Source organism: Monodelphis domestica, chromosome 2, assembly GCF_027887165.1.
Source record: "Monodelphis domestica isolate mMonDom1 chromosome 2, mMonDom1.pri, whole genome shotgun sequence".
Lineage (NCBI taxonomy): Eukaryota > Metazoa > Chordata > Mammalia > Didelphimorphia > Didelphidae > Monodelphis > Monodelphis domestica.
In genome coordinates this window covers 489,441,885-489,465,318 of record NC_077228.1, presented here as the reverse complement: position 1 = coordinate 489,465,318, position 23,434 = coordinate 489,441,885, and the positions used below count along the sequence as shown (strand labels likewise).

The following is a 23,434-nucleotide window of genomic DNA, read 5'->3' as shown; positions in this document are numbered from 1 at the left end:
TAAATACTTCCAGACTGCTCAGAAAGGTTATGAGCAGTGTTGCAGGGAGTACCCACTAATGAAAACACAAGTCCTTGAAGTACAGAAGTATTAATAAATGTCTGCTATAAGATAGTGCTAAGAAAACTTATAACTTGCATCTACAATCCTACCCAAAGTCAGGATCTATTTTCTATCCCTTTTTCCACTGATAAAACCACTAACAAGGGAAAGAATTCCTGAATTATAAAGAAAGCAAATAAAAATGCATGATAGGTTAATGGATGAATACATGAATATCAGCATCTAAAGTAGAGTAAGTACTTTGTGTCCTCTGGAATACTACTGCATATCCTTTGTTTTTCTTCACTATTAATAAGCCTTATCTTTTCCCAACAATGCCCCTTAAAGTTTAGAGACAGACATTTAAATATGCATTCCTCCTTACCAAGTTTAGGGAATTCTAATCATGAGTTAATTTGAAATCTCTCTGAAGTACAAATAGGGCTTAGATTCTCTATGACTCAAATTATGAAGAGTTCCATTTTCGTTTTCCTTAGAAAGCAAAGAGACCAAAATGTATAAAAGACAAATTAAGCGAAACGTACACCCACGAAGAGGAAAATAATGGGCTAGTCTGGACAGAAAATAGTATCTGCTCAAAGAAAATAAAATGACTTCAGTCTTCATGGTTGTTACAGAAAATGTTTGACAAACTGCATGTTGACATTTTTAAGAAGCTGGAAGCTTCTTTATGTATTTGTAGACATTTTTCCTGAAATAAAAACAGAAGCATTTTCCTAATAGGGTTTTTGAAGCATGTATCTAGAAATATTACCCTTGTTCATAATAATTTTTAAAATGACATTAAGTTCTGTTACATGCAAAGAAGATACTACTGACCCATCTTCAATAAAATACGCTTGTTTCAACAGCACTTTGATCACATTAATGTAGACATGCCCTCTAAAGGTGCAAAAACACAATCCATCTATATGTTCTTATCCTACACAATTCTTGCTTTGTGTCCTCCCAAAAGTTTTCAACTGATTTATCTTTTGACATCCATTTAGAATGGGGGCAGGGGAGGTCTTTTACATTTCACAGGTACAGCTCAAATATTAAACTCTTCACCTATTTTATCCCCTCATTCTCACTACATGATTGGCCCACCTCTTCCATCAATATATTCTTACCTCCATGATATGGAGGAACTTTATGTAACTTCTTACATAAGTCATAGCTCCTAAATATGTCTTAGCAGCCTACTTTATAACCAGGATAGAATCATATTGAAAACTTCCTTTTTTGTTTCTCCATAAATATTTCTGATGTTGTCATTCATTGGTTTCAGTTGTGTCTGACTCCTTGTGACTCCATTTGGAGTTTTCTTGGCAATACTAGAGAGGTTTGCTACTTCCTTCTCTGGCTCAGTTTACAAATAAGACAAAAAGGGTTAAGTAACTTGCCAAGAGTCACAGGATGGTGTCTGAAGTAGATTTGAACTCCTGGCTTCCTTCAAGTATTAACTAAAATCCCATATTCAACAGGAAGCTTTTACAATTCCTCTTAATTTTAGTGTCTTGCTGCTATTTCCTATTTAACTTGTATATGGGCCCATTTGTACACATTTGTTTGCTTCTTATCTCCCTCATAGATTGTGAGCTCCTGGAGGGCAGAGACTGTGTGTCTTTTGCCTTTTTTTTGTATCTCTAAAGCTTGACAAAAGTGTCTGGCACAGAGCTTCTTTAGTGATTAATTGACATATTCAATATTAGGGTTTCTTTCTTTTCCTTACTAGAGTGGGATGAGCAGCAGAACAGATGATTCTACTGTCAGGTGCCACAATCACAACCTATCCCATAATACTTATGAGTCATTATTTCCATAATTGCTATATATAATTGAGAATTTATTATATTTTAAAGTAAAATATTGAAGTTAAATTTAAAAGGGAAAAATTAGTTCAATGGTGCAGTTCAACCAAAGACTCAAAAGTACATCTCCTAGGACAGAATACCCTAAAGTAGGGAGGTCTCTAGGAAATCATTAAGATACTAGCCACCAAACTCCACTATTTTCCATGGATTCTGAAATACCTGGAAAAATCCAAGAAAGAGCCAAGCTCTAAATTTCAAAAACTAACACCAATAGACCCCTTTGGAAAAACTTCCAGAACTGAACTGTTAATGAAATTCTCAAGACTAATCCATACTCAAGAGCATAAGCTCTGAGCAGTTTACAGACTAGAGCCATGTTGGTGACGAATGGCACACATGAGAGGGAGCTGCTCCCTTCCCCCTCTCCACCACCCTCTCACATCACCCACTCCTCTACCCAGCAGCCCAGTGGGAGTGCTTCCTCCCTCCCCTATCTGGGATAAGAGGGTAGCTCACATGGGGCCTGCCATTTGCATTTTGGGCCCTTAGTCTCTAGTAGGTTGCCATTACCGGACTAGAGTAATGGGATTCAATGAACTGATTTGGACAACTGATACAACTATTTAATAGTAGTAGCAGTTATTCACTGGTCAGTTTTAGGGTAAGAAAATTAGAAGTACCAATATTCTAAACTGGTTAAAAATGTATCTGCCAACTTTCAATGTTATGTGTAGTTCTAGAAATCTATTCTTTAGTGTACTAAATCAATTTCAGTTTTAAAATGCTGAAAATTATCTTTTTTTGATTTGCATCATAATTCATATATTATGTTCTTATTTGAAGAAAAATGTTTTTCTAGAGTAACTAGATATACAACATTAAAAATTATAGTAAACTATAAAATTATATTACTTAAATCTTTAGAAGTACCATATTCATTTTTGTGATTTCTAAGGTCCTGGATGTTTACCACAATGAAGACAATAAGCATCAAAAGTAATAAGCAAGAAGTACTAAAAAGATCACCAAACCTCAATTATAATGACTCCCTGATTCATAACTTCAGCATTATTCAGGATTCCTTACTTTTTCTGAATCCACATATCCAAAAAGTTGCCCAATTTTGTTATAAATATAACTCCACAACATGTTTCATTGCTGAAGCTGTCTCACCACTCACCTCCTTAGTTCAAGGATTCATCAACCTCAGGCATAGATTATTTTAACAGCCTCCTAATTCAGTCCCACTAAATCAAGTTTCTCTCCACTCCAGTTTATCCCAAACACTGCTTTCTAGGCAATTTTCCTTAAACACAGACCTGACTATGTGAGTGCCCAACTCAATCAACTCCAGTGGTTGCCTCTGTGATGAAATGTAAAGTTCTCTATTTACCTTTTAAATCCCTATACAGCCTGATCTGGGCCTAGCTTTTCTGCTGAAATAGCACTGTTCCCTCTTTTGAATGCTGGCCAAATTGACATTTTCTCTATTCCCCAGTCATGATGCTCCATATCTCCCAAATCTATGCTATCACCATGCATTGAATATACTAATTCCTTAGCTCCACTTTATAGAATGCCTCTCTTCCTTTAAGATACAGTTCAGAGGGTAGCTGGGTAGTTCGGTGGATTGAGATCCAGGCCTAGAGATGGGAGATTCTAAGTTCAAATCTGTAGTAGTCCACCCCTAGCTATGGGAAAGGGAAACAGTATGTAGAGATTGTCTTAGAAGAGAGCATGCTCAGTCTTGAGCATGCTCAGTCTTGCGCTTGGCTAGGAAAGCCTCTGACCCTTGACCCCAGCTTCCCCCAGGTTAGGCGGAAAGCAGGTTTCTTTGTGCTCACCTGGCTAAGAGAAACCACACCTATACCTTGTCGTTAACCAATGATAATCATCCCTTTTATCGTGTATATTTGCATATCAAAGACATTAAAAGCAGCCACAGCAAGCTCCGCCTTCTCTCTTCCTCTTGGATCTCAGCTCCCACTGATGTTTGTCCTTGCTGGAGCTTGGCCTCTGGTCAAGCTCCATCTTTAATTCCTTTCCTTCTCTATCTCTCTCACCTGGGACCTGGTCTTCAGCCAGGCACTTTCTTTTCTCTATCATCTCTCCGACCTGTGTGGTATTAAGTTTGGATCTTTGGACGGGTACAAGCCTTCTGAGTAGTCCACTGATCAGAGTTTTGCTGTGGCTCATTGATAATTAATAAGGCCTGCATTTCTGACTCATTCCTGCCACCTCATATCTCTAATTTTGCTCCACCATCACCCTCTCGGTATCCAGAACTTCTATCCTTCCTCTATCTTCCTACCTTAAAGCTTCTCTCGCCTCGGGAAGCTTTAAACTCTGGCCTCAGACGCTTCCCAGTTGCGTGACCCTGGGCAAGTCACTTAACCCCCATTGCCTAGCCCTTACCACTCTTCTGCCTTGGAGCCAATGCACAGTATTGACTCTAAGACAGAAGATAAGGGTTAAAAAAAAAAAAGAAATTATCTCTATAACTAAGTTGTACTTATAAAAGGGGGGAAATTATTTAAATTGAGGGAAAGAAATTAATTATACAAATAACAAAAAAATAAGTTACATAAAAAGCCTTTGACAAAATGCAGTACTTATGCTAGCAATCTTAAAAAGCATAGGCATAGAAAAATTAATGTGAGCAAAATTATATACCTAAAACCAAAAGCTAATATATTGTCTGCAATGCCTAAGCACTGGACACTTTTCCAATAAAGTACAGGGATAAAGTAGGAAAGGAAGCCACTTCTCCCCACTAACACAGCTGTAAAAATTCAAGTAAACTTGTATCCTATATTAGTTACATCTAATATTTGATACAATAAAGAGAAATAAATTGAAGGCATAAACATCAGTAAAAAATTAACTCACATTATAAACATCATGATTTATAGATAACCTGAATCAAGAAACTGATAGACAATAGCTTCTGTAATGTAGCATGATACAAAATAAATCCATAAAAATCATCCATATTTCTACAAAATACGAATAAAATCAAGAGGAAAATGTAAAAAATTCCTATTGAGAAGAATTATTATGTATAAGCTATCTGGAGGTTTACATACCAAGAAACATTCAAGATACTATTTTCAAAGAAATAAAAGTAAGAGTTATTGTGCAAGGTTAGACTGAGCCAATATAATAATGACTAGACTACTTAAATTAACTTGCAGATATAGTGCTAAACCAACCATACTACCCAGAGGCTACTTTAAAGAATTTTTTTGTACCAGAACTTTGAGATTATTGGTATACAGAATTCCAGATAAAGAAAATCCTTTGGTCAGTTGTTTTTTAATTTTTACACAGTGCAAACTAGCACCTGCTACTCTTACAAGTTATAGTCTGAGAAAACTGCCTGAGACACTGCAATGTTAAAATATTTTGCCTGGCATAGGGGCCACTAGGTGGCTCTGTGATTTGAGAGTTAAGCCTAGATATGAGAGGTCCTGAACTCAAATCTAGCCTCAGATATCTTAGTTGTGGGACCCTGGGCAAGTCACTACTCTTCTTTGTTATATCAAGTCCAAACCTCTCTTCTAAATTTCTGTTTCTAGTTCTGCCCTCTCAGGACAGAGAAAAATCCCTCTAAGCACTCTTCTACATGATGTATCTTCAAATGCATAGCCAATTTTCACAATCCTCTCCCCACAAGTACAGTATTCTCAGGTCTGTCTACTGAGTATATAAAGCAGTTTTTTAGTCCCTTCACCATCTTCATAGTCTTTCTCTGGATGCCATATCTATTCTTATGTCCCCAGGAATTGAACACTTCATCTTTACTTGACCAAGGCAAAGTCCAACACAGCTATCATCTTCCTCATTCTGTATCAAATTGTTAACATGTACAATAATTTTGTACAATAAAAGCATTCCCTGGTCACTATAAAGAAAATAGAACAACATCAAAACTTTAAAATTTAAAAAAACCCAATAGGCTAATTGCATTTTATTAAGAGTTAAGAGTAAACTACAGTATATTTCTTTTGTCTTGCTAACTCCTATTACTGACTTTTTAATACCACCTACCTCTTTTCATCTCAGCATTCCAAAATCCTCACCCCCCCCAAAAAAAAAATCATCTAAAAATAAAGGGAATCTCTTATAATCAGAGAAATGTAAATCAAAACAACTCTGAGGTATCACCTCACATCTAGCAGATTGGCTAACATGACAGCAATGGAAAGTAATGAATGCTAGAGGCTATGTGGCAAAATTGAGACATTAATGCATTGCTGGTGGAGTTGTGAATTAATCCAACCATTCTGGATGGCAATTTGGAACTATGCCCAAAGGGCAATAAAAGACTGTCTGCCCTTTGATCCAGGCATAGCACTGCTGGGTTTGTACCCCAAAGAGATAATAAGGAAAAAGACATGTACAAGAATATTTATAGCCACACTCTTTGTGGTAGCAAAAAATTGGAAAATGAGGGGATGCCAAATGACTGGGGAATGGCTGAACAAATTGTGGTATATGTTGGTGATGGAATACTATTGTGCTCAAAGAAATAATGAACTGGAGGAGTTCCATGTGAACTAGAAAGGCCTCCAGGAACTGATGCAGAGTGAAAGGAGCAGAACCAGGAGAACATTATACAGAGACTGATACACTGTGGTACAACTGAATGTAATGGACTTCTCTACTACCAGTAATGCAATGATACAGAACAATTCGGAGAGAACGCTATCCACATTCAGAGGAAGAACTGTGGGAGTAGAAATACAGAAGAAAAACAACTGTTTGATCACAAGGTTCGATGGGGATACGATTGGGGATATAGACTCTAAACGATCACCCTAGTGCAAATATCAATAATAAGTTAATAGGTCATGATCAATGACACATGTAAAACCCAGTGGAATTGCATGTCAGCTACAGGAGGGGGTTGGGGGAGGGAAGGGAAAAAACATGAATCTTGTAGCCATGGAAAAATATTTTAAAATAACTAAATAACATTTTCAAAAGAAAAACAAAAATCTGTGAAACTTAGGAAAAAAAAAGATCAAAAGACTTTTAAGTAAACCTTAACCAGGTAAATATTTAAACATCAAGGCCCAGGAACGAAAAGTTCCCAGAAGAGTATGCTTGGAGTAGTATTTTTTTTGTTGTTGTTATTATGGTTCACAAACTCATACAACAAATCTTTATTAAGCACTTACTTCTACAAGTTACTGTGATAGGAGGTAGGAACACAAAGACACAAAACAGTCCTTGACCTCAAGGAGCCTATATTCTACTAACTGAATTTTATAGCTACAAAGATAAGTAAACACATAATAATTTTGGAAAACAGAGAACACTAACAATTGTGGAGATGGAGAAGACAAGAAAGAATGCTTTATTTGCAAGGGAACTTACACTGAAGCTAAGCCTGGAAAAAGGAAGGATATTCTAGGCATAGGGTGGGTCAGTCTGCCTAAAAGCACAAAGTCAAGAGAGTAAATGTTGAGTTCAGAGAACAGCTAGTTCTAGTATGGCTCTACTGTGGAGAAAACAAACGAGAATAAGAAGAAAAAAATATGGAAACATAGGTGATTTTTATTATGAAATATTTTAAATAAGAAGTCTCTGTTTTGCCCTTGAGACTCATTTTTAAACATTTGAGTGATATGTTTAGTTAGCTGGCAGGAGTGTAGAAGATAAAGAAGGTCAAGGCTAAAAGCAAAGAACCCAATTAGGAGACAGCATCAACAAGGCCTCAGACAAAATCACAACTTTTGCTAAGAGCCCATGGAAGAGAAAGAATAAAGAATGACTTCAATATTATGAACTAATAGCAGGAAGAAGATTATCACCACAAACAACAAGAGGGAATTTTGGAGGCAGGATAGGCTAAAGGAGAGTGAAGAAGAAAGAGAGATGAATTCAATTATGGATATATTGAACTTGAGAAACCAATAAGACATACAGCAGACTGTTATAATAGGAAATGGAGTTCAGAAGAAAAATGAGGTTAGGTATATAATTCTGGAAACATCTACAGAAATGACCATTGAATCCATGGGTAGTGATATCAGTGTGGATTTTTTAATCAACTTTTTTAGGTCATTTCTTTTTTAACTCCTTAAATTCAGGATTCAAGACAAGCCCTTTAAGCTCTTTATACAAATTCTTTTACTCTTTAAAAGTGTTTCTATGAATAACAACTCATTTGCATAATGCTTATTTAAAATGTCTACCTCCTGAAGATTCTACATAGAAAATAATGCAAGTATCATTATCAGCAGTTTACAGATGAAGAAACACATAATTAATAAGAAAAGGATTTTTATACAGGTCATTTGACTCTAAGACAAAAACTCTTTTTAAAATAAGGGAACAATCTCATTTCACCCAAAAAAAGGTGGTGAGGTGAATTTTACAGACATTGTTAATAGGTATTCTATTTTCTTTGTCATTCCAAAGCCTAAAGGATAAACTACTACAGTAAAATTACAAAAACTACTACAGTATACTCAAATTATGCCAAAATAGAGGAGGAAGAAGAGAAGGCAAACAAACCACATTGTCTACCTATAGTAACAAGTCTAAATAAATGAATTTTGGCTCTTCTACTTTAAATAGTGAAACTTATTAGACGGCCCTTATAGTTGAGAATATACAAAATCTTGAAAAAGATTAAATTTCTAGAGTAATTCTAACAATATATCATGTGATAGCAGTATTAAATGAAATATAACTTCAGTCTTCATGTTAGAGAAACCATCTTCTCTCTAAGTTCTTCAGTGCTAATACTTTGGGAAGAAAAATACTTTATTGTACTCCTCTTAAAAGAAAATTTAAAAATATAAGTGAAAAGATAGCCAAAATTAATAAATACTTCCAAACATTTACAAAAAAAGAAATAAAAACATGCTTTTTAAAAGTGGGTGTCGGACATCTTGAAATGTGCTGAGATAAACAAAAAACATACTGGCCATCCATTATCATTCATCTTCCTACAGAATTTGCAAGAACTGAATCAAATTACAGTGCAATATGCCATATGGAAGGAAAAGAATGCAACTATGGTAAGAACAAACTCCCATCATAGAATTTAGCAGTTTCTCCTCTAACAAAATAGTTTTCTACACCTCTACAGAAGGAAATCTTTATCAATGTATCATTATTTTGTTCTGATTTTTAAAAAGAGATGAAATTAAATTAATTTCATTTGCCATCAAAACAAGACTTCTAATTAAAATATATAAATAAGAGCACTGTGTACTGGATAGAAAAGTGGCATAGTATGATGGCAAGAGCCTTGGTTTTGGAGTAGGAGGATCTGAATTCAAATCATTCCTGTAAGGGTCCTGTGTGACCTTGGGCAAGTCACTCCTGGGTCCAAGTTTCCTTATCAGAAAAATGAGGGCATGGGACTATGTGGCTTCTAGATCCCTTCTAATTAACTCTTATTCTACAATGCAAATATCCTTTGGTCTCATGAGAGCTAATCTCTCAGTGTCCAGAAGATTAGTTCAAGTCTCATTACTAATTCATACTAGTTAGGTGACTTTGGGTCAATCTATTAATTTCTCAATATTTCAATCAACTAAAGTTGCAGGCCACTTGCCAATCTGCCTTGGTATATAGGGTTTCCCCACCAATGAAATCACAGGTCAGAGCTGGAAGGAAAAGTAACTTCCAAAAAATTACAGATCAGAGTACCCTCTACCATTTACCAATGTACCCTTTAATTTATACTATAAAATTTCAGCCCATGACTAATTTTTAAGAGCTCTTTAAGGAAAAAATGCAAATAGTGATATTTATAGTCATGTCAATTCAAATTTTAGGAGAAGCTTCAACACTAAAAAGTCAAAAGACTTATTTTGGCCCGTCTTCATACTGCATTTTTAAAAGCTAAATCAATTCACCCTAAAGACATCAACAGAACTGTTAAAAAAAAAAAGAGGGCTAATAATCATAATTATTTTTCAATTTTAAAGGTAATGCCTTAAAACAAATTTTAAAGCACTTCTAGTGGCTCCCTACTATTTAAAGGATCAAATCATTCATTATATGGCTCCACCTTACCTATCCAATATCATCTTCCACCAATTTCCAATATAAACCCTCCCACTTGACTAGGTCAGTCTTCTACTCTTCTTCCACCTCATTTTTATAATATTGTAATAATTTGGTAGCTTCGAAATATGAATTGCAGAAGGAAGAAACAGGGGACCATTAATCAGGTTACTTACTATGAAAGTAGTATGTTTAAGTATGTACTTAAATATTTAAAAAACATTCTCTATAGAACATGCTATACTCATTCCTTATAGTTCATTGATGCTATTTCCACTCCTCCCCCAAATCCTCTTTCCCCTCACCATCCACTAATCCAAATTCTAGCTTCCTTCAAGGTCCAATTTGAAGACCTGCTTCCTTAAAATTTTAATCTTCAATCACCTCTACCTAGATCTCACCCATCTCTGAACTCTCCTATAGTATTCTATGCATCTCTCACAGTAGCATTTAATCCTATATTGTCTTTGTATTCTTAAATTATTTCACAAAAGCATGTTGGGGGGGAGGGGAAGAGACAGACAGACAGACAAGACAGACAAGACAGACAAGACAGACAGACAGACAGACAGAGAGAATTTATCACTGGCTTCCTATTTGTGGTAGGCACTGCACTAAGTTCTGGGTACAGAAAGCAAAACAGTCCCTGACCTCAAGAGCTTTCCTTCTAAAAAGGAAATAAAATGGTGGCCAAGGTTTTTGTTCTAAGAAGTCACAGGGATGGTAAGTGGAGACCTTAGAAAAACTAATTAATAGTCCTTTCTATAAATGTTTATTGTTTATTAGTTTTATTGTTCCAAGAACTAGAGATTGAAGGAGGGAGTTTTGGCACACTCAGCAACAGTGGTAGGAAAATATCTAGAGAGCAGCATTGTGTCCAGGTGGGGAAAAAAATTAGTATTACCTCTAATTTCTACTGTATGGATTTCTACTGTAATATTTCTACAATGCAACTTTTTTATGCTGTATTAATTATATAACTGAGTCACCATCTGCCTAAAGTAATCTTTCTATGCCTTTAGCTGAGCACAGAAATTTAGCTTTCCCTCTAAGTTACAAGTTACTTCCCAGCTATGTGACCCTGGACAAGTCATTTAACCCCCATCGCATAGCCCTTACCACTCTTCTGCCTTGGAATCAAAATGCAGTATTGATTCCAAGATAGAAGGTAAGTGTTTTTAAAAAAATAAAGTTACAAGTTAACTTGGTACCATCCCCAAAAGATATGTTGTCTGTCCTTTCCTAATCTTGTACAGTTAAGAGGGCTTTTCAATCTCTTGGACAAGGGAACAGCAAATCTGATAGTTCTAATCCCTTAGCAAAAAATGTAGATGGGTTCATGAAACAATTAATATTCCTTAATTGTTGGAGGGGTGGGTAGTGGCTCCACATGGGTGCTAGCCTGCTTTCCTTTATGTATAACCAATCATGTCCCCATCTTCATAATGCTTTCTACTCTGTAACCAACATACTGTTTCCCCCACCAACTCAACTCTGAACTCCCCAAAACTATATGAAAGGGAATGAGTTCTACCTCAGGGTCTTTGGTCACTGAAAGAGTCCACTGACACAACTTATTGGTTACTGCTGTCCAACTAAGAAATTTATCATGCTCAGACCATTGTCTGTTTATTTTAATTGAAAAATAACACAGGGTAGTCAAGATATGGACAATTCTTAACAATCTGGAGTCCAGGGCCCAGAGTAGGAACTGGCAGGTCCAGGTCTGAATGCAAGGAACAGAGAATAATAGAAGATACCATGTAGGACAAACTTCCACCCAATACAATACGTAACCTTTATTAATAATCCCTAAGGCTGCCTACATTTTCATCCAATATACCCAAAATCCAACCCTTGTGGAAAAATCCTTGTACTTGAGAAATTACCTGCACAAAAGAAGAGAAGGAGAATTAACATCTGGTTCTGGGTTCCTAATTGTGGATAGATCATCATTTCTAGACAACCTAAAACATACCATTCTTGCTCCCTGGCCTTATTAGAGAATTCTCAGAGAATATGGATCAACTCTAAGGCAAAGTTAAATTGCTTACACATATGCCTCATTTTAAAATATCTAAGATGTTTCACTTCCTTTGGCTAGCATACCAGAAATTTTATCTCTTACATTTACATCTGTGGTGATTTGGGTGGATCAGCATTCTCTTTCAGAAATGTAAATTATGAAAAGTCTCAAATTCAAATTCTGCCTCATATTTAATAGTTATGTGTGTTCAAGAGAAAACTGCCTAACATATTTAAGCCTCAGTACCCTCATCTGTAAAAGAAAGAAAATATTTGGGCCAGCTCAGTAATACAGAGGATAGAGCACCAGGACTTCAGTTGAGAGGACTTGAGTTCAAATATGACCTCAGGCACTTTCTAAGTGTGTGACTATGAGCAAGTCACTTTACCAAGATTGCCTAGCCCTCTACTACACTGAGAAAATAGGAATTTTTATTTTTTGAAGATGTGAAGGAATAACTTTGGCGCATAAGTTATTCTGATATGTCCTTTCCTACTCCCTTCCTTTCCCAAAGTAGAAGTTCTGCAGTGAGAATGCTAGAGGGCACAGGGATCTTTAGAAAGATATATTATTAGGAAGTAACAGAGAGGGGAGGAAAATGAAGAAAAGACGCCAAAGATAAATTTAGGTTCGTTTTGAAATTTCACCTAACACAACCTTAAAGGAAAAAAATTACGTTTCTCCTTCCTCTTATACCATATATATGATCTTTTATCATTCTAGAACCTAAAACTAGGGCTGATCCTCTTAACATTTTAATTCTGCTAAAATAAGGGTTAAAGAAACTTTTATCAGCTTGAAAAAATACCTATTTATAACCTCTGCCCACTAAAACAATATGTAGAGTCCCAAACTTACCCTTCTTCAATGCCACATATCTCATCAGTGGATTCTACTTCTCAAATGTTTGTTTCTTGGGTGCCTTCACCCTAATACAGGGTCTCATTCTTCTCTACCTGCTTCCACTGCAATAGTCATCCTTCAGATTTTGCCTGACTAATCCTCCTTAAAGCATAAATCTGATTCTAACATTCATCTGCTATACTCTCCACTGATTATCAATTAAAATCCACTCTTTAATTAGGTATTCAAGGCCTCTATACTCTGTGCCCTTCCCAGTGTTATTTCTCACTACTATCCCTCCACTTTACTTACAGTCCAGCAAAATGAACTGCTTGCCCCCTGCTTTTTCCTTCCATCCCTTTGCTTATACTTTCCCTACACATGGCCTCCCTTTTCCTCCTACTCCATCTTCACCTGTTAAATGTTACTCAGTCCATAAAGATTAGTTTGAATGCAGTAATCTTTCATAAAGCCTCCCTTAATTCCATCAGATAATTATATTCCTTCCTCTACTCTCCCTGGCCTCCTAATGTACTGTGTACACTTCTTCATCCTATTATATATTATCATTATTTTTTTTTTAATAAAAACCTCTACCTTCTGTCTTAGAATCAAGACTGTGTATTGATTCCAAGGTAGAAGAGTGGTAAGGGCTAGGCAATGGGGGTTAAGTGACTTGCCCAGGGTCACACAGCTGGGAAGTGTCTGAGGCCAGATTTGAACCTAGGACCTCCAATCTCTAGGCCTGGCTCTCAATCCACTGAGCTACCCAGCTGCCCCCTATCATATATTATTTTGTAGTGATCTGTATACATAAAATCTTCCCATGACATTGTAAAGTTCTACAAGGTTAGAAACCAATTCTTTTCTTTTTTTAGGATAAGACAGCTTTGAAACTGTTTAAAATTTATTATATACTTTTAAAAAAACAAGTTATATGTAATGGGATGTTTGTTTTAATATATAATCCTTGTTCTTTTATATAAAATGTCTCTATTTGTTGCTATTTCTCAAGTTCACAATTAAAACATTTTAGAAAAAAGGGATTTAGTAACAGATCTCTTCATGTCACTTTCCCCCATCCAAGGAAAGAATGAATTTTAAAAGAATCTATTAAACAACATAAACCAAATATATCAGGAGATTACTTGTATTGGGAGCCAATTCTTGTTTGATCTTTGTATCTCATTCAGCATCACTGTTCCCCACCTACTTAAGGACCTATTATATAGTACCATTGCTTGTAAAATGCTTCACATACATTAGTTTGCAGGGTTCTCACAAGTCTGAGAGGCAGGTGCTATTATTATCCATTTTGCAGATAAAAGAAACTGAGGTTGACTTGCCCAGTAAGTATCAAGAGCAGGATCTGAACCCAGGTCTTCTGGACTCCAAATCTGGCCCTCCAGTCACTGCCCTAGGCAGAATTTAGTTCCTAGAGATCACAGCATGCAAGAATTGGTTAAAGTAACTTGGAATGCTTATCCTGAAGAGGCACAACAGTAATCTTCAAGGATCTAAAGGAAATTTAGATTAAAAGCAGGAATAGACTTGTTCTGGCCTGCTAGGAAAAAACAAAGTAGGAATGAAAAGCCACAAAAGGACAGATTTAAACTGAAGATGAAAAGCTTTCATATAATAAGCAGCAACCCAAAGTGCAATCAGCTGCCACAGGAGGCAGGCAAGCCCTCTTTACTAGAACTGTGCAAGGAAAAAGCTGAATGACCACTTACTTGTTGGGACTACAAGTGCTCAGGTATGGGGTTAGACTACATAATTTCAGATGTGCCTTTCAACTCTGAGATTGGTCTCAAAATTATAGAGAAATACACATATTTTAAAGATAAGTCTTGTTTAACTTTTTTTCAGTACAAACCTACATGCATTTTTTTTCCCTTTAAAACAATCTCATTCTGGGGTATGGCCCATTTGTCAAAGGCCTATTTGAATTATGGGACTTACTTTTACCACTTGGCAACATACTCATTTTAACTGGACCAAAATGCATGCTGTTCACATAATGAGATTTGGTTACAAGGCAAAATAAATATATAATTTTTATAGTCTTTTTAACAAAAAATCAGTTGGTTATGGATTTGTAGTATATATTGGAAACTGCATATATGTAAAACTGATTACTTGTATTGAAATTTGATCTCTAAAAATTTTTTTTAAATACATATTCAGGGGGGGCAAGCTGGGTGGCTCAGTGGATTAAGAGTCAAGCCAAGAGACGGGAGGTCCTAGGTTCAAATCTGGCCTCAGACACTTCCCAGCTGTGTGACCCTGGGCAAGTCACTTAACCCCCATTGCCTAGCCCTTACCACTCTTCTGCCTTGTAGCCAATATACAGTATTGACTCTAAGACAGAAGGTAAGGCCCTAAATAAATAAATAAACAAATAAATAAATAAATGAATGAATGAATGAATGAATGAATGAATGAATAAATAAAATGCATACTCAGAAATGCTCAACTTTAAATATCAATTTTGAGTATTCATTTAAAATGTTTTAATAATTAAATAATTTTAGGAACACTAAAAAAAGCAAAATACACTTGTATTTTTCTAATAAGTTTCTGCGTATCTCAATTCATCAATCAGGAACAGGAAACTCATCATTCAGCAAATATCTGTTGAATATTTGCACAGTTCTTAGTTCTGTAAATAAAGAAAAAAAAAAGTGGGGGATAGGAGGACACAGGAAGGGACAAAGATTTACTTCCCACCATCGTTCATATAGAATTTTTATAAGAAATTTATTAGGAAGCAGCATCTAATGAAAAAAGAAATTATCAAATTTTCTGACATGATCTTGGTTTTAACCTTTTCCATAAAAATGAAATCTTTCTTCATTTTTGATGATTAATGTATATTTAATTTGACATACTGCACTTAAACGCTTTACATCTCTATTTGAAAATTATATGTTGTCAATAAAACTTTATTACATTACTGAGTTTTGTCACCACAAGTGTTTTTCAGATATGACTAGATGTAAAAAAAAAATGTACATTCAGTTATAAGCATGCAGAAATACATGCAAAGGGCAGAAACTCAAAATAGCAAACCACTTACAATGAGATTAGGAAACAGAATGGGTGAACAAAGGTAAAAGCCAAGTGGGAGAGACGGAGATAAGAAGCAAGACTTCAAATTTCAGAGTTAATTAATTTCAGATACACAAGTTAGCATCAAGTCCAATATCTTTCTCAAATCTTTCTAAAAAATGCTAACTAGCTAAAGGCCCAAACATAATACCTTCAATTAGTTACTTGTTTTCAGATTTCATTCATTTTTGTAATATCACATTAAAACAGAACAAACTCTTCAAACACTACAATGAAAAATGAAATAAAAGACCAGGTATGTAACATATTTTACAAAGAACTTAAAAGATTTACAAAGTGCTTTCTTAATATCAAAGAGGGCATTAGAAACTGTTGTCAACATGGAATCCAGGAACCCCAAACTTGTAACCTAGTAAGATCTGATGAACCCCAAATTTTAGGACTAACTTGTAAGTTGGAGACCCCAAAGCTTGTACTTGTGCCCTGTTCCTGTGAGAATCCACCCTGAAGGGAAAATCTCAAGCTAGCAGTTTTAGAATGAATAATGGACCTTAAGGTAAATAACAATCCTAGTTAGGTGGGCCTAAGCATATGCCAGTGCTTTCTTAGTGCAGTAGGCAGCATGTCAGTCTCATAAGCTGAAGGTCCTGAGGTCTATCCTGGAAAGGGGAATGTGGTACAATGAAAGAAGCTTCTAAGGCAAAAAGAAGAACTTGGCATTATGCTAGAGACTCTTCTCTCCAGAAGCCTCTCCCAATATATCACACCCTCCTTCTGAGGATCAAACTCAGGACCTTCAGCTTTCAGAGACTGACAGGCTACCTACTGCGCTAAAGAGTCACTGGGCTTGGGCTTAGCCTCCACCTCAAGTGGATTTGCTTTTATCTTAGGGTCCATTATTCAGTCTGAAACTGAGATTCCCTTCAGTGTGGATTCTCACAGGACCAGGGAACAAGGTTAAGCTTTAGGGTCTCCAACTTACAAGATAGTCCTAAAACTTGGGGTTCATCAGATCTTACTAAGCTACAAGTTTGGGGTTTCTAGCCTCCATGTCGACAAAGCTTTGTGTAACAGCACTAACAAGATTTATTTGAAACTCATTGAAAATTTGGCATTTATATCATTATCAACAATCATCCATGAGGATTGAAAGCATGTCACCATCTTTTGTCTAAATGTATGTTTAACCACAATTTTTAAACTATACTTTGTATTTTTAAATCAAAGAAAGAAGCTTATAAGAGGCAACCGGATATGATGGAGAACCACTGGCCTTTAATTCTGGAAACCTGGGTAAAGATCTCAATACGTCATCAACTATATAATCCACACAGTGGAAAGTGTTAGACAGAGACAGAAGCCCACAGCAGACCTACTACTGTCTAAAAGTCCTTGAGCAAGCATTCTCACACACATGAGCCTGTCTCCTCATTTGTAAAATGAATGGACTGAATGAAATAACCTGAGGTCTCTTTCAGCTCTTAAGTGACAATCTCCCAGAGCCTAAATTTTCTCATTTATGAAAAGTGGATAATAATACAATTTTACCTATCTCAAAGGATTGTTATCATAAGGAAGGCATTTTATAAACTTTATAGCCCGAAGTAAATGAGTTATAATGCATACTGGACCAATCCATGGGAAAAAAATCAACAAAATCATTGATATATTGACTACTTCATTTTGCTATGCTTACTACCATCAGCTGCAAACTTGTACATTCAAATGGTTTGAGTATTGTAGCGCACCAAAAGAATATGCCCTGCTGAAGTTCAACGATATATATGTATATATATCATATATTCTTGCTTTTCACTCAAATAGAAAAAAAGGAAAAAGGATACCAAGAACAGATTAATAAAACAAACTGACAAAACATATTAACAAAAAATCATGGAAAATGTTAAAAGCATTACAGGAATATAAAGAATTTTTATAAACAATTTATTCTTGCTCATAAAAATAAGAATAAAATGTACACATTTCTATATTAAATCAAGCTTTCTACTTGTAGTTTAACTATGATGCTCATGCTGTCTAAATATTTTGATTAAGATTGTATAATAACTACTTATTTTAACAAAGAAAATGTGATACAAAATGTCTGGTGGTTCCTGTGATGCTAATGTCACATATTATCACTTCAGATAAGAATCAGAATCTGGACTTCTAATCCAATTATCTATTTTAAAGATTAAAAATCTGAAAGGCTAAAAATGATTTGACCAAAATTACATTAATAGTAGTCAGTCAAAAGAGTAAGTTTAAAGAATAAACTTATTTAAAAATTTTTTATAACAATTTATACAAATTGTGCTGAAAAGTACTCTAATTAATACCAGTACTTTTATAGTGAATATTGTGGTCTCATTATTGGTATTGTTCCACAGGGCAAAGAGTGATGGACTTGGAGTCAGGGGATTCTTGGATTCTAGTCATCCATTTGGGAGTTCACTAGCAGAGGGCAGCTAGTGGCTCAGTGGACAGAAAGTCAGGCCCAGAGACAGGAGAACCTTGGTTCAAATCTAGCCTCAGACACTTTCTAGCTGTGTGACCTTGAGTGAGTCACTTAATCCCAACTGCCTTGGAACCATATTGACAAAAGGGTTTTTAAAAAAAAAGAAAGAAAAAGAATCCACTAGTAATATGGGCAAATCATTGAACGTCCCTGAGCCTCAGTTTCCTAAACTCTAAATAGGTATTGTATCTATAGTATTTAATTCCCAACATTCCTGTAAGGCTCAAATGAAATAACTCATGTAAAGTCCCATAAAAATGTCTGTTAATTATTATACCAGTCCTTTTCAAAAATGCATTCATAAAGCTCAACTGGCAAATTAAAGAGAGCAAGCAAACAAGATTAACAACTTCTAAATTAGTTTACAGAAGAGATATTATAATTACAAAAATCACCATTCACTTAAATTGAGCTTAGAGTTGAACAAATAATAAGTGGAATAAATATTATTTTAAAACAAAATATTATTAAGACTATATTTTTTCAAGTATTTAAATTAGATTAATACCTAAAACTTAAGGAGAAATGTAAATTACTTTTAAAAATCAAATATAGAAGTCCCAAGTGAGGGAGACGCAGCTAGAAAGGAAGAGAAGGAAATAAACATTTACATAGTGTCTATTAGGTGCCCAGCACTGTGCTAAGTGATTTTACAAATTTTATCTCAATTGATCCTCACAATAGCCCTGGAAAGTAGGTGCTATTATTATCCCCATTTTACAGTTGAAGAAAGTGAGGCAGACAGAGCTTACAATGACTTACCCAGAGTCATATAACTAGTAAATGTCTGAGGCCAGATAGGAACTCTGGTCTTCCTGACTCCAGGCTCAGTACTCTAGCCACTAGCAATCACCTATGTCTAGAAAAATCACCCATGTCTAAAATACCCAAGGCTCTTATAGTGAACTCAATATTTTTAGCCAATAGCCTGTTCAAATCAACAGATTTGACAGCCAAAAGAACTAATGAGATCTTGGGCTGCATTGATAAAAGCACAGTATCCAGAAAGAGATGGGTGAAAGGTCAGCTTTATATTCTGGTTCTGGTCAGATTAAATCTAAAATATCAGGTTCATTTGGAGGCACTACTTTTCTGGGAGGCTGTTGACAAGCTGGGGAAGAAGTAGGATCCAGAGGATCACTTGTTGATTAGGGAAGTAAAAATCATGCCATAAGGGCTTTAGGAACTGGAGAAGTTTGCCCACAATAATGAAGATGGGGAGCTAATTATCCTCAACTTTTAGTAAAGCTGTCATGGCCCGAGAAGCACAAACAGGCAATCATGAGTTAAGTCTCAGAAAGACTACTTTCAGCTGATATAAGGAAAAAGTTCCAATCAGAGCTACTGGTCCCATCACTGGGTACGTCTTAAGTAGATGATCTCCAAAAATCCTCAGATCTTTGAGTCTAGAACCATATAGATAAAGCTGCTCTCAAAATTTAAGGCTTTGCTATATATTGAGCTTATTTAAAAGAGTAGCATTTTTAAACAAGTAAATCAGTCATCTGAAAACCTCTACAGCCTTTAACCGTAACTACAATATTTTAAAAATACAATTTAACCATTTGATGTTTCCATTTTTTCAGAGGTTCAATATTTCCTCTTAGAAAACACTGAGTGCATGAAAAAATGACAGCCCAGTAAATAGGTTCAGAAACTCTTACTGGAAAGAATAAACTGTTCAACATATTTTTAATCTATAAGGTAATTATTATCTAAAAGGACAATAATCTGGTTTCCCATTTTATCTTAACAGCTGTATTCAGCTTAGTCTCATTATATTTAGTCGTTTAAATCTTGACTGGCACAACTAAAGTTAAATAACTAATAAAAGAGTGGATTAAAAAATAATTCATTTCAACACAGCGAATCTCTTGTATTTAAAGACATAAATTAATCAAATCAACATCAAAATCTAAAAATAGAGGTAGACGCAAAGTATAAATCTGCATTTCTGTTCAACTTGACACATCAAAGTGAATTTACACTAAAGTTTTAATTTTTTTTAAACTGGCTTAAAATATAAATCAATACATTTCTCTGGATGTTAAGATCAGAAAAATCAGGACCTAAGTTCAATCCATAAATTATGAACGAGAAACTTTTGCCTGTTTTTCACTGAAAAATTAAAAGCTGAGGTATAAAATTAAATTTTAAGTAAGTCTGACCATCACCAAATCCAACCAAGGAATGAGGTTCAAAAAGAGGTACCGGCAAATACGACTGACTAAAGCACACAAGCTAACACTATGCAAAGCATTCTTTAAGAAATAGATTATTTCGTTATGATTATTAGGTCTTACATATTTCTTGTTTTCACAATTAAAACACCATAACAACGACTTTTCAGTAGTTTCCTTAACTGTAAAATCAGATTGAATGAAATCATCTCCGAGAACCCTCGAAGTTTTAAATTCTGATTCTTATGTTTCAAAAAAAAATCTACAATTTACCAAAAAATGTTATCGTTCAGATGAAAAAAAAATCCACTATATTATGTTCCAAAAGGAAAAAAAAAGAATCGGGCAATACAAAACATCTTTTTTTCTCATGCTATATCACTTATTTATGTACTCAGCCCCATTGTTTTCCCACCAGAAACAAAAAAAATACCTTTTGTATACCTGTGTCTGTGTTCGTCATGTCCTTGTCCATGAATCAAGAAGCCTCCAACGTCTTTTTCTCCTTTGCTGGTATCTACATGTGGAATCAACACATCCTCTAAACCCAGGTCAAAGCGTTTGTGTTTTGAAGAGTCAGGAAGGAAGAAAAATGCCCCAAAACATAGGGTGATGAAGGCACTAAGAATAAGGAGAAGGATAAACTTCTCAGATAGTCTTAATGTAGCCCTGTGATGGGAAAAGGAGGGCGGCCCCAGGTTTAAGGGTGGTATTCTACGTCCAGATAAGGGCAACAGAGCCGGGGTGGTCATTGTTTACTTCTATAAAGTATTTTAAAAAGCCGTCATCTTACGTCAAACAAACAATACATTGAACAGTCTCCAAAATATTGGCAAAAATAGAGAAACTCGTTGTCTTTCAAGACTTCAGGGATTATTGTGCTTATTCAACAAGTACCTCCTTTCCCCCCTCTCTTCCAATTACATTCAGGAGCCGGTGACCCCGGCGGCCCCTCCCACCACCCCCAAAAGGATCACAATGTGAGGTTTTTCCGTGTTCGCTGGGCCTCACGGCTTTGTATACCCAAGAAAGCAGTTAACAGTTTCCCCCTCATTCCGGGGGGTTGTGGTCCCGCAATCCCCACAGCAGAGAAGAGGCCGAGCGGTGGCTCATTCGATTCCTCCTCCCCGCGGGTGGGGTCCGCTCTCCCGGCCCCCCGGGGGATTCACATGCCTCCACTCGGGATCTTTCGAAGTTTAAAAAAGGGCGCGTGGAGAACTTGCTCGGCTCGTCGGCGTCGGCCAGACGCGAGGGCCTGGGAAAGGGCGCCTGAGCCACCCCGTAAGGTGGGCGGCTGCTGAGACGGCTCGTCACGGACCGCAGCGCTTCATGGGTCACCGGAAGGGAAAGCAGGTGGGGGATCCCGGTGCCCCCAAGGCGGCTCCCGCCGCGGCTACGGTAGTGGCCGTGGTGGCTGCGGCGGCTGCTGGCCGGGGCGGGGGCGGGGCTGGGTGAGCACTTCCTGCCGCTGCCGCGGCAGAAGACGTGCAGTGGGGACGCAGCGGCCCGGCCGATGGCGCTACCCCGGGGGCCGGCTCCTCTCGAGGTCTCCGGAAGATCGAGGCCGCGGCTGGACGCTGTCTGCCTGCAGTGGCTCCTGGACCGGGCCGACCCAGGCCCACTCCTGCTTGGCGGCGGTGACGACGGCGGCGTGGGAAGCAGCAGATCCTGGCCCGCTAGGTCCCGGAGACCGCGGCGGGCGGCTGTTCATTCCCTCCTCAGAAGCCGGGAGGAGGTGGAGGCCGCCGAGCAGGAAGACGACGACAACGACGAACAGCAGCGGCGCCGCAGGCAGCCCGGGGCCGGCAGGCACAGCAGCAGCGGCCTCCAAGGAGCTAGCTCCGGGCCCGAGACCAACCCCTCACCTCCCCCCGCCGCCGCCGAACTGACGGACGTACTCGGCGTGAGCTCGGGGCCAAACCGGGCCTGGCTCCGTCCTCCTTTCCTGCTCCCCCCACCCCCCCCCCGGCCCCGCGTACGGCGTCCTAGCCTCTCCCCGCGCCCCCACCGCGGGCGGCTGGGCTGCTGGGCGGCTGGGTGGGGGCGGGCGAGCGGGCGCGCGCCGGGGAGCTAGAGCAGCCGATGGAGGGGACGAGCTCGGCCTCCCCGCCTCGGCTCGCGAGTGGGCGTCAGGGCGAGAGCGAGAGCGAGAGTGTGTGCGGTGTGTGCTGGCGGTGCGCGCGCACGCTCCTCTCCTCCTCCTGCCCCTCCCCTCCCCCTCCCGGCCCGACCTCCCGCATCCCGGGGCTCCGCGACCGGTGTCTCTCCCCAAGCCGGAGCTCCCTAGCCTGCCTCCAAGGAGCGTATGTCTACCCCACCCCCAGCCCAGCCCATTCGTTTCCGCCTCGGTCTAGTGCTAAGGGTTAACTTACTCTTCACTCTGGCATTCATTTACCTCTTTGCCACCTCCACCCATTAATACTACTCTGGCCCTGGGGGGCAAACAGAACTTGTCTAGTCACTCCCACCGCCCTTCACAACCCCCTCCCGCATCTTCTCTGGGGTAAACGTCCCTAGAGCTTCCAGCCTCTGCCATAGCTCCCATTTGGGGGGAGGAGTGGGGTCCAGCATGAGCCAAAAGAAAGACATGGCTGGTCAGGGGTCTCTTTGGGCATCGAAGATGATGATCACTGTTCACCCAAACCCTACATCCTTTGTAAAATCCAGGAGGTAGGGGTGAATCTGCTATGTGGAGGGAGGGAAGGGTAATCCTAATTAAAACTGATGAATTTGGCCAAATCCAACAATTAATTTTGAATCTCACTAATAAGTAAATCTCGTCTCTCCTCCCCCTTTCCTTAACTAGAATGTCACTTACTCGAGGGTCCCTGACTAGCCTTATTCCCGTCCTTGCTTTGGCACTTACAGGCGCTGTAACCCAATCGCCTCACTCCGGTTTGGGCCC

The 23,434-nt window shown here is 37.9% G+C and overlaps 1 protein-coding gene across 4 annotated transcripts in view; it reads right to left on the bottom strand.

The window, feature by feature from the left end:
- Nucleotides 1–22,474, bottom strand: part of MAN1A2 (mannosidase alpha class 1A member 2) — a 267,616-nt gene extending 245,142 nt beyond the window's left edge. For 3 of the 4 annotated variants that reach the window (XR_008916779.1, XM_001362742.5, XM_007485274.3), the window contains exon 1: nt 20,974–22,474. Coding sequence is in view for 2 of the 4 variants with exons in the window: in XM_001362742.5 (XP_001362779.1) it covers nt 20,974–21,281 (308 nt within the window). In the remaining 2 variants the exon portion in view is untranslated. Of the gene's footprint in view, nt 1–20,962 lie in introns of all 4 variants that reach the window. The other variant, XM_056819264.1, reaches the window with a different exon arrangement.
- Between the last annotated feature and the right edge of the window lie 960 nt (nt 22,475–23,434).